Source organism: Micromys minutus (assembly GCF_963924665.1).
Source record: "Micromys minutus genome assembly, chromosome: 27".
Taxonomy (NCBI): domain Eukaryota; kingdom Metazoa; phylum Chordata; class Mammalia; order Rodentia; family Muridae; genus Micromys; species Micromys minutus.
The window spans coordinates 19,809,399-19,821,383 of record NC_137962.1 but is presented as its reverse complement, the minus strand read 5'-3'; the positions used below and the strand labels follow the sequence as shown (position 1 = coordinate 19,821,383).

Here is an 11,985-nt window from a genome sequence, read left to right as displayed (position 1 = left end):
TGGATCTTTATTGACCAGTCAAAAAGCCAACTACTTCCAGGGTCCTGCAGCAGACCTGTGAATTCCCATGTAAGCACACATCCACTCTGCAACATTGGCTGTTTTTCATGTTACCTGTGAAAATGTAATTATAGCAAGTTTGGAAAATAATTTCCTATCATTTGTGAAATTGGATTCCCTGCCTATCTTGTAACTCTACCCCGAACTGTATACGTGGGCACTGTCTTATTTTTTTATTATTATTTTTAGGTTTACTTATGTGTATGAGTGTTTCCCTGGCGTGTACATCTGTGTGCCGGCTGTACACACACACAAATGTCAACTGGGTCGTAGGGAGGAAACATTTTCTGCTCCAGCCTTCTTCCCACCTGGGCTCACAGCACCAGCTCCATCCATTCCCTGTCTTTAAAAATTCCAATTGGAACCTTGCAACTGTAACCAAGTGAGGTCACAGAGCAGGCAGGAGGGGGTGTCCTCAGGGATTTGGATTTTGTGAGCGCCTTAGCCTGGAGCTAGGCTGTGGTGCTTGAGAGGTTTGAAGGCATCGGGAGGTCCTTTACCATGGTGAGACTTGCCCATGGCTCATTAGTCACATGGGTTGAGGCTCTTGGACTGGACCAAGTGTTCCAAGGGCCGACAGTCACAAGCTGTCTGCTGTATTCCTCTGATGGGCGCATTCGGCAGGAAGGTGTAGAAGGGACATTTGTGGGAGATGTTATTTTGCAACTTGACCTTGTCAGTTCCCCCATATTCTGCCTGTGAAGTTTGCACTGTGCTGGTGTGAACAGTGCACCACGAATGAAGTTCCTGGTTAGGATGAAGGCATGGGCATTTCCTTAGTCCTGCAGGGTGCAGAGCCAGTGGCTTGGGCTTACATCGTGGTCAGGGCAGCTGGGGGAGACATCTCAGTCTATAAGGCAGATGCTTGCTCCAACAGCGTGAGGACTCAAGCTTGAGCTCTAGAACCCAAGTCAAAATCCAGTGTGTGCTTGTAATCTTAGAGCTGGGGAGGCAGAGACAGGAGGGTCCCCGAGGCTCTCTAGATAGCCAGCCTAGCCTAATTGACAAGACCTAGACTCTAGAGAGACCCTGTCTCATTAAACAAGGTGACACACACACACACACACACGGCTAATGTGGACAGCTGTCCTACGGAACAACATTGAAAACTGACCTTTGGCCTCCACAGACTTACACAGACAGACAGATAACATAACACATACACACACATACACACACACACACACACACACACACACACACACACACACACACATACCTGAAACTCAGTCTGGCTCAGACTGTCACCGTATTCTGCTCTTTTGTGTTCGTATTTGCTTGCAGGTTGTTGGAAAGAGGCCCAGCCTGTCCAAGGAGAGATCACACAGAAAGGTCTAACTCTTGGCCTGCTCCACAGGAGGTGGGGGTGGGGTCCCCGTCGAGATAGTGCTGATGTTTCCATTCATGGGCTGCTTATGTAACACGTGTGGCCAGACACTTTCCAGTACTGTCTTGACTTGTACCCCAGTACTGGTGGTAGCCTTGGACTTGAGACAGAAGCAGGCATTGGACCAACATTATTAAATTCTGATCAATAGTACTCATTAAGTTGTGGCCATTTATGTCTAGTGATTGTTTTGCTTTGGTACAAAAATCAAATGAGCAGAGTCAGTAAGCTTCTGTCCAGAGCTGCATATATCAGGCTCCCTATGCTTGGGCTTTAAAAGTTGTTTTCAGCCAGACATGGCAATTCCTTCTCGTAGTCCCCACACGTATGAAATGGAGGTGTGAGGACCTTGAGCTTGAGGTCAGCCTTGGCTACGTATTTTGACTCTGTATTTAAAAAATGTGTTTGAGGGTTCGTGAGCTGCCTCAGCAGGTAAAGACCCTTACTGCCAAGTCTTTGGTCCCCAGGACTCATGTGGAGTGTCTTCTTAGGGTTTCTATTGCTGTGAAGAGACACCATGACCAAGGCAACTCTTATAAATCACAACATTTCATTGGGATTGGCTTACAGGGTCAGAGGTTCAGTCCATTATTATCATGGCAGGAAGCATGGCAGCATCTAGTCATGGCACTGGAGGAGGGTCTCAAAGTCCACCCTGACAGTGACACACACACTTTCTCCAACAAGGCCACACCCACCCAGCAAGGCCACACCCACTCCAACAAGGCCACACCTACCACAACAGGGCTACGCCCACTCCATAAAGGCCACACCCACTCTAACAAGGCCACACCTACTCTAACAGAGCCACACCTACCCCAACAAGGCTGCACATACTCCAACAAAGCGACACCTCCTAAAAGTGGCTCCCTGGACCAAGCGCATTCAAACCACAACATGGAGTAAGGGAAGAACGACTTCCACAGTTGTCCTGATTGCCACATGCTCACTCACCATGGCATGCTTGTATCTACACATACACAAACACACACACACAATGTAAAGGTTTTAACATTAAAAATCACCACTGGATTTTCCCAAACGATCGCCATATGTGGTAAGTTTCAGTGCTTAATTTCCCCAGAGCTTACTTCTCCCTGTTCTTGAGATGAATCCTGGCTTGCCCAGCCCCTAAAGCTCCTGGACAGATTCCCATCCCAGGACTGTGCACCAGGCTTGGTTTGCTATCTGCAAGTCTGGCTGTGGGACACACTGACTTCTCCCAGTAACAAGGGTGGACAACTGGATGTTTAGAGAAGATTGTCTTGGCTCAGTCACCAGGTGTCTGGCTGGACGTTTGGGTTTTGTTTTATCCTTGCTTCTCCTCTCTCTAATTTCTGGTCCACTCTCCCCATCCCAGTGTGAGGAGATGCAGGCCAGTGTGCAGAAATGTGTGCAGACCCCTAGGCACAGCAAGGAGACCCTGAACAGGCTTAACCGGGCTATACAGCAGCTGAAGATGGAGGTAGGTAGTGCTAAGAGCCAGGGGCGGCATTGAGGCTGGGGGGGGGTGCCATTACCTATGACCCCTTCCTAGATCTCCTCATCCTTTGGAGGAGGTAATGTGTGTGAATGTGTGTGCTTGTTCACAGGGCCGCTGATGACATGTGCAGCTCTCTCTTCCCTTTGCCTGGGCTCTATTTTAAATCGAGAGATAATTAACAAAGAGAATGTATATTAATACATATGTTCTTGCTTTTCCCTTTAAACGTGCTTGTATATTTTTAAATGTATTTATTTATTTTTGCTTTGCCTTAGTATTAATTCTGAACTCACGGCCAGAAATGACAAGATTTACCAAAAGCTCAGTTTTTCGGTTTTCCCTTAAATACATGAAAAACACATCTGTAACTCCAGCACCCAGACCACCTCAGGTTCAAGGGTACCCTGGGCTATAGAGTGAATTTAGGGGGAGTTTGAGTTACAAGTCAGGGTTCTCTAGAGTCACAGAACTTATGGAATGCCTTTCTATATATTAAGGGAATATATTGGAATGACTTGCAGTCTGCAACTGGATTTGTGTTGCTTTAAATAGGTAGCTATGACTATCTTATAAGGGATGGATTATTACAGGACAATTTATCTTATCTAGGTGAGCAGTTTATATCAATATCAATTGGCTCTGAGTTTATTGTGTGGTCATTTTGTAGAGTGAGAATTTACTGATATAAATCTGTTTGATAAATTACAAGCCTCTAGAGTTTTGATTTTTCCTGGCTACTGGAAATTGTGACAATGACCACAGGGGATGCTGGGAATGTGAGCAGAGTCTGCAGCAAGGCCAAAGCCATGCATGGGGCTATCCATGGAGGTGGAAAGATCTCCAGGAACAGAGATGGCGGTAGCATGACATGGTGCCCATTACATTTACTAATTTTTACTATAACCCAACAATGGGCAGCTGTGCAAGGGAAGTCCAAGAATCTAGTAGTTGCTCAGTCCCATGAGGCTGGTTGTTAGAGCTGGTCTTCTGTAGAAGTAGATTCCAATAATGTGCTGGCGAGTAAGTGCAAGCAGGCAGAGAGTGAGTCTTCCCTCTTCCAGTGCCTTTATGTAGGGCTCCAGCAGAAGGTGTGGCCCTGACTAAAGGTCTGTACCACCATGCCTGGATTTAGAACTTGTTTTGTACCAAGTTGACCTTGAATTTAGAGATCTGCCTGCCTCAGTCTCCTGGGATTAAAGGCTTATGCTACCTTGTCTGGGCCTAAGTTTTTCATGGCCGCTATGCCTCAAGACCTGGTTCAAAAAGTATGCGTCATCCCACTTCAAGATCTGGGTCAGAAGCCTGTGCCTTCCAGCCTTAAGATCTTATCACAGATGCACAGATGTGCCCTCCATTTCTGGGTTGTGGTTCATGAAATAACTGTGTGGCTGGGGTTCACCACAACTCAAGGAACTGTGTTAAAGGGTCTCAGGAAGGTTGAGAACCCCTGCTCCAGACATACTCAAAGTGGATACATTTCAGAGCAGGCCTCTACTTCCTCCAGGCCGTGGATCATCTTCACACCCACACTGAATCCAGGCCTTCCAGTAATGGCTGGGTCCTTGAGGCAGGAGGAGTAAGGATGAGGCACTCTCTCTCTCTCTCTCTCTCTCTCTCTCTCTCTCTCTCTCTCTCTCTCACACACACACACACACACACATCTATCATCTATCTATCTATCAATCATCAATCTATCAGTCATCTATCTATCATTTATCAATCTACCTATCATCTATCTATCCATCTATTATCTATTATTTATCAATCTATCATCTATTTATGTATCTATCATCTATCTTTCTATCATCCATCATTCATCTGTCTATTATCTATCCATCTATTATCCATCATTCATCTGTCTATTATCTATCCATCTATTATCTATCTATCCATCTATTATCTATCTATCCATCTATTATCCATCATTCATCTGTCTATTATCTATCTATCTATCTATCCATCTATTATCTATCTATCTATCTATCTATTATCTATCTATCCATCTATTATCCATCATTCATCTGTCTATTATCTATCTATCTATCTATCTATCCATCTATCATCTATCTATCCATCTATCATCTGTCTGTCAGTCTGTCTGCTATTTTTATAGACCTCTGCTCTTTGTTTCATTCCCAGCCTTGTGAGCTACAGAAAACCAAAGACTTGGAGGCCATGCAGGATGTGGCCTCAGGCAGTGCTAAGGGCAAACTGGCCTGGCTGGAGGCTGCCCTGCAGAAGGCCAAGCAGGACATGGCTCGGCAGTTGCGTGAGTATCAGGAGCTCATGATCGTAAAACTGGGCCTGGACTTTGAGATCGCCACCTACCGCAGGCTGCTGGAGGGAGAGGAGCGGAGGTGAGGTATCCTGAGGTGAAGGAATGGGTATCCAGTCTTGACTCTCCTGAAGTCAGTCTTCCCACACCTTTATAGCTCCTTGAACAAAAAGACCCAGGGCTGGGACTGGGCTAAGGCAGTGTCAGATGGCAGGGATATCCATCAAGTCAGAGAGATGGTAAAGCCAGGCCAGGCCCGAGGAGCCTGCAGGCTGGAAGACCGTCTGATCTGGGAGTGTGGGAGTCAGAGGTTTCTGTGTTGGGGAACCTGGTAGGGGGTTGACATAGCTATTGCTTTTTTCCCCTCTCAGGCTTGGTCTGAGGCTTGGTGCAGGGAGCGTGGGTAAGTGATTGAGTAAGATGTGAGATCTTGTCATCCCTCCCTCCCCCCATTCTCCCAGTCCTCAGAGAAGGCAGAAGAGCTTTATCTGTCCCTCTATGCAGATCACAGTTTGGGGGGGGGCATTTCTTCTCAGGGAGTGATTCCCTGTGTGTGTTCTGGGAGAGGACCATGTGTCTACTCCTTTGGGAAAGCCCAACTTCTAGGTGTGGGCTGAGTCAGAATCAGACAGCAGAGCCATCTGTCCATCAAGACAAGGACAGTGGTAGGAGCCAGGCTAGACCTAAGGAGCCTGCATGCTGGAATGCTCTGTCTGATCTGGGAGTGTGGGAGTCAGAGGTTTCTGTATTGGGGAACCTGGTAGGTGGATTCCTTTGGCCACAGGCTTGGTCTGGGACTTGGAGCAGGGAGCACCATTTTGGTGCTGAGGAGGGTCTATCTCTCTTGAAGTCTGTGGGCCTCCCTAGAAGCCTTGGGGGCGGGAAGACTTCTCTGGGTCTTCCTTTTGGTCTCACATCCCTGCAGCTCCCAGCAGTGACGTCAGTGGAGGTCCTGGCCTGACCTCCGCCCTACGGGCATCCGGAGTCGATTCCTGTGGCCTGGACACGAGCGCCCCTGGTGGTGGCTGCGCTCTCTGCAGCTCCGCGGGCTGTGTTGGAGGCTTTCGCTGCCTTGGCTCCCGTGAATGTTGAACCCCTCCCTCCGGAGAAGACTAGAAACTGGCGCTTCTGTCCAAAGACATGACCCTCTTGTCTCAGATTCTCTTGCCCATAGAGCTGGCCCTCTTCTCCCTTCCCTTTTGCACCTCACCTGGAATTACACGGTACTCTGGCGTCATCCTGTAGGCATAGCCTGTGGCTTACCTGAACCTTGCATCCTGCTCCTCTGACAGGCGCTATTCTCATTTTTTTTTTCCAGGCTTGCCCTTTGATTAAACATTCTGTGGTGGCTAAGCAGCCAGCCTGAATGAACTGGACTTCCAGTCCACTCATAGCTCCATCCAGTACCATGAAGGAACATGGTGGTGTGTGGGTGCTAGGTGACTTAGTCTTGGGTGACTTGCTATTGTATGACTCAGATCTTTATGATGGGACAGGTGAAGAGTGGAGAAAGCAAGAGACTGGGTAAATTCTACAGACTGTGTCTGGGTCCAGAGTCAACTACCCTGAAAGGGGAGGGGGCAGGGGACTCCTCCGTTCCTCATCCATTCCTTCCCTCTTTTAGTCCTGGTTTTGAAGTTGAGAATCGAACCCAGTGCCTTGTACATGGGAGGCAAGCTAGACAAACATGCTATGACTGGATTACATCCCAGCCCCCAGCCCCCAGCCCCCCAGCCCCCCGCCCAGACCCATTTTAGAGATAGGGTCTCACTCACAACTCAGACAGGCATGGAACTTCCTAAGTAGCCCAGGACTGAACTCAAAATTCTTCTGCCTCAGCAAGCAAAGTGCTTGCTTGGCTGCAAGCATGCATCAAGACACCAGCTCTACTCCCCAGTGGTGATCTAAGGTTCCATATAGTTCTTAGCCCTGGGGACTTGACAGTGAGAAAGACACTCTGGCCCTGTTCTCTGGGGGCAGGACACAGGCACAGAAATAAGAATAGAGAAGGATGGGAGAGGGGGAGAAAGCCCACCTCCCCTGCCTCAGTACACACTCAGAGCCAGGCCCAGGCTCCTAACTGGGTGGCCCAGGCTGGCATTCTAATTAGGAAAAAGTAGTGGGGTGGGGAAAACATTAAAGCCACAGGAAAGCAACCTCATGTCCATCTCCAGATATGAGGGATAGTTTGGTCTGGGTTTTCACAAGGAGGCCACACTTGAACAAGGGGCAGTTTTCTAAAGGCGCGAGGTAGGGTGACTACAGCAAGGATGGCTTTGTAGAGCAAGGGTCTGCTTGGAGAGTTCACATTCTTTTCCATTGCGAAAAGGATTATGTCATCAGTGTATCTTGGGAACAATAGCTCCTGCTCTCCACATCTCTGGGTGGGGCTCAGGTGCGTCATTAGCCAGAGGCCCGGCATCTCCTTTTAAGGCTCTTAAGTGCCAGAGTGTCAGCTGTTTCCTTGTTCCAGAAACCAAGGAGCAGCTATCCAAAAGGTTCCTTTCTTGGGTAAACAAGACAGTGTCATGGAAAAGGAATGGTTAGGAATGTGGCTTGCTGGTGGTCACATGTCTCATCAGCCTCACTGGGTTATCTCTGGCCTTCACTAACCAAATACTCACTCTTACTGACTCCCCTAACCCAAGGAACCCCGTGAGTGTATCCCTACTGGAGTCTCCAGAGTCCAGCTTTATGTCCCCTGTATTCTGCTGGGGGGAAGTGAATGATTTTCATGACCAGCTTTTCTTGCTCCAGTTTCAGTGTGTCAGGGAGTGGGCTCGGAGGGAAGTGAAAGCAGAAAAATCTCAGGGACAGCAGACAGGACTTCTGCCCAGCATCCTGCATCCTGGCTCACTGGGAGCCTGGCTAATCACATCCCCCCTTTCCAACCCTCAAGCTTCGACTTGCCTGGAGTCTGTGTGAAGATCTCAAGAGCCTGGGGTCAAGTTGGAGTATTTTTTTTCTCGGCTAGAACTATTTGAGTCACCAGGATATCTGTGGTTGAGGACACATTCTCTAAGAGATTCCCAAGCCATGGACCACATTCCAGCATCAGATGGAGGAGGCTCAGTTGGTGATTTTTATGAGGAGTCATTTGTTCTGAGTTGGGGTGACTTCTGAAGGGAGCTGGGCTGTCCCTGGTTCAGTCATTTCTTCTTATTACAGGGGTGAGGCAGGGAAGGAAGACATCAAGGGTCATGGGAAGGGGGAACCTCTTACCCTACAATTTAGCTTATAAGTTTAACTGGCTTACTGAATTTAACACATAATCAGGGACGACAATCTAAAGAGAAAGGAACTCTTCCCGAGAGGCGATCTGAGTGTTAGAACACTGAATGGGTTGTATTTGTTAAGGACCAAGCACGAGACTTTGAGTCTAATTTATGGTCATTTGTCTCCATCGAAACTCGAGCAACATCTCGCAAATGACTTTACAATTTCATTTACATTTTTTAAGATTTACTTTTTTAGTTTCATGTGCATGTGTGGATGTCTGTGTGAATGCTTGCAGTGTGAATGAAGCTCTTCAAGCAGCCAGAAGAGGGCATAGATCCCCTAGAGTGGGAGTCACACATTATTGTGAGCCCCTGACATGGGCGCCGTGACCTGAACTCAGCTTCTGTGGAAGAACAAAAGGTGATCTTAATTGCTGGGCCATCTCATTAGCTCCCTCGAGAGGAAATTCTGCAAGATAAGAGACATATGCTAGCATACGTGTTTCTTTTTCTTGAAATTTAAACCTTACTTATTTTTACACTTTAATTTTTGAGCTTGGGTGGAAATAATATTCTTTGAAGAATGCAAGTTTAAAAACCACAAAATGAACACACACACACACACACACTTTACCACCATCACCCCCAGCTTATTAATTAAACTGTACTCTGGTCATATAGAATTGTCTGGATTTCACCTGAGTGAAGGCCCCTAAGAAGACTCACTGGGAACTCCCACACACATAAAGATGGTTTTCTGTTGGACACACATGCACACACGCACACACACACACACACACACACACACAGATGTGCCAGTTGGTGAGCTGGGCTCACAACTCTGAGCCCTTGGAGGACAGCAACTTTATCATTTACCCATCTTTAGGACCTACCACATAAATAGCTTTGATTGGTCAAGACCTTATGGTGTAAGTTGCTCTACCCAGGAATATTTTGTGCCCTCCCCTTCCCCATTGGTACGTCTCAAACCCATGTGATCCCTTGAAATCATTAAGTATTTATTGTGGCTGGGGATGGAACTGAGGGCCATGTGCATGCAAAGTTGTGGACTCTATTCCAATCTGCATAACCAAACCTCTGGGAGCATTGAATCCCCCTTAAAGAGAGGAGTGGAAAGTCCAAGGCTAGCTGAGTTAGAGCAACAGCATAGAGGGGCATCAGGTGCACACACATGGGGGGGGGTCGGAGCAGCAAAGGAGACTCATCCAGCGGAACCCTTCCAAGAATGCCTTTCAGCAGCACAAGAGTATCTCTACTCCTATTTGACTCCCAGTGTGGTCCTGTGACACCTGCGCAACAGGACACCTAGTATATCAAGCTTGTGTAGAGGAACAGAACCCAGAGTGCACACATTTTACCAAAGGGATTGGCTTACACACACCATGTGGCTGGAAAGCCCAACAATGGTTGGCTGTACCAGAGAGGCTGAGAATAAGATGGCTGCGGCACTGCTCCCCCCCAGGCTTCACATCTAAGCCGTCCCGTTCTGGAACTGAAGTCTCAGAGAACCACTGGTCGATAACACGAGGCTGAAAACACGAGGGATGTCTGCAGCAATGCAAACAACAGACCAGATGCACTCGCTAGCAAGGAACAGAGGCAGACAGCCGGAAGCAGAATTACCTCTCTCTCAGATCCCTTTTATAGCTGGGTCACTGCCAGAAAGCGCTGCCCACTCTGGGGAGGGTCTTCCCCCACAGCTAGTCTTTCCAGGAGACACCCTCATAGACGTGCTCAGAACCAACCATTTCTGATTGAATTATGTCGATGATCTGGATTAACCGTCACTCGTGGTGTCTGCTCACAAATCCCTGAAGCTTGGAGGATGTGGGTGTTGTGTGGCTGGGATGGGAAGGAGGAAAGAGGGTCAGAGCCGGGCAAGATGAAGGAGTGATGGCAGGTAGCCCCGTGGTCCCTCAGGGCCTGGCTTGGCTAGAGACAGCAGCAAGGTTGACCGAGGAGGTGACAGAGAAATGGTTCATCAGGATTGGAGTTCGATAAGAGCTTCTGAAAGAGTCACAGAGAGCTGGGGCTTCAGGACTAGAGTCTGGACATAGGTCCCGATTCTCAGCTTTGCTATGTCCTGCTGCGTGGACCAGCAGAAGAGCCACATGCTCTGGGACCCTCTGGAGCACTGTCTCTGCCTTGACTCTACTTCAGACACAAGTGTTCAGTGTGTGTATGTGTGTTTGTGTGTGTGCTCGCGTGCGCGCGCTTCCATTTCTGCTGCTACTTCTGAGCCTGGTGGAAGTTTAGAGGTGCACTCCGCTATAAGATGTAGGTTCAGGGACAAACCTCGAGGCCATTGGGCGGCTGTTAGGCTCTAGCTCCTCCTTGAAGGGGTTTGGTGGTCCCCAGGGATGCGTGTGGTCCTTTGTTCATGGATATCTGTGTAACAAGAGGCTGCTGGTGGCACCAACTCCTGGAGACATCTCATTTTATATCCTACGAAAGAGCAGTAACTAAGAAATGTGGATAGTGGTCGCTTGTGGCGGGCCCCGAAACTGCTTTCGCCTCTCATGGGACCTGAGTTGGGGGCCCCTGTTGTGAGTCTCCTTGTGCAAACAGGTGCAGAGAAAACAAGCACACATCCCGTGTTTATTCAGTCGGGAAGAGACAGGGCCGACTCCATCACTGTGCTGTGTGCTGTGTCTGATGCAGCAGGGCCCTGGCTGTGGCAGGGCTCCAAACGATGACAGGGTCAAAGGGATCTGAAGTTTTACATCATGTTTGCGCGTTCATGCCTTTAGTCAGTTACTCAGGCATGATAGTCAATTACCAAGTTTCCCCATGACATGGATGATGTTTCCCCAAGCTTCAGGCGCTGGAGGACATGATGCTTATTGTCTGGAGATTATGAAGAGCTCTGGCTGCCTGCTGGATGGCAGTGGCGGCTCAGTGAAGTGAGCAGAAAAGAAAAACACAAGGCCCACGATGCAGCTGCACCCCTCAAATAGGAGACAGACCCCGCCCCAGCCATTGCTCCTCTCTGCCTGCTGTTTTCCTCCATCTTGGGAGATGTACCTTTACGGTAGTGTGGGTAAAACTGAACCCCATGAGGGCTGAGAGTGTGGGCTTCAGAGAGGTCTAAGGCTGATGGGAGCCCGGGGACAAAGCCCATCCTGGAAGCTCCAATCTAGATTCCGAGTGGTGTAGATTTGAACCCTGGCCCCTTACAAAGCTGATAGAGATGCAGACAAGGTTCAGAGTTGACTACATTAATTTATTGGAAACAGATCGAGACAGAGATTAGAGGGAGGGGCGACTGTGACTCTAGTTAGGGGGTCACAGTTAAGGCAGGGTAGGTGGTGGTCTAGCCCGGCCCTCGAGACTCCTCATCTTGCTGCTCCAAAAGGACTTCTAGAAGCCAATATTCCATTCTGAGAGCAAAGGGGTCCTCCAGGGAGACCAGAGGGGCTGAGAGAGGGTCGTTTCAAAGTGGGCAAGTGGCTGAGTCCCTTGTTCTAGGTCCCAATATTGGCCAGCCAGAGATGGTTCAGGGCAAATTGCTATGCTGGGGCCAGGATGTGAACGCGGGTTT

The 11,985-nt window shown here is 48.6% G+C and overlaps 1 protein-coding gene across 1 annotated transcript; it reads left to right on the top strand.

Annotated features, from left to right (window-relative positions):
- Window positions 1–824: 824 nt before the first annotated feature.
- LOC308438161 (keratin, type II microfibrillar, component 5-like) lies at window positions 825–6,297 on the top strand (the record flags this gene model as incomplete). Its single annotated transcript, XM_080939456.1, has 5 exons — window positions 825–938; window positions 2,808–2,912; window positions 5,070–5,287; window positions 5,577–5,608; window positions 6,131–6,297. 5 exons carry the CDS (start codon window positions 825–827, stop codon window positions 6,295–6,297), a joined length of 636 nt encoding a protein of 211 aa, XP_080795582.1.
- Window positions 6,298–11,985: the final 5,688 nt, after the last annotated feature.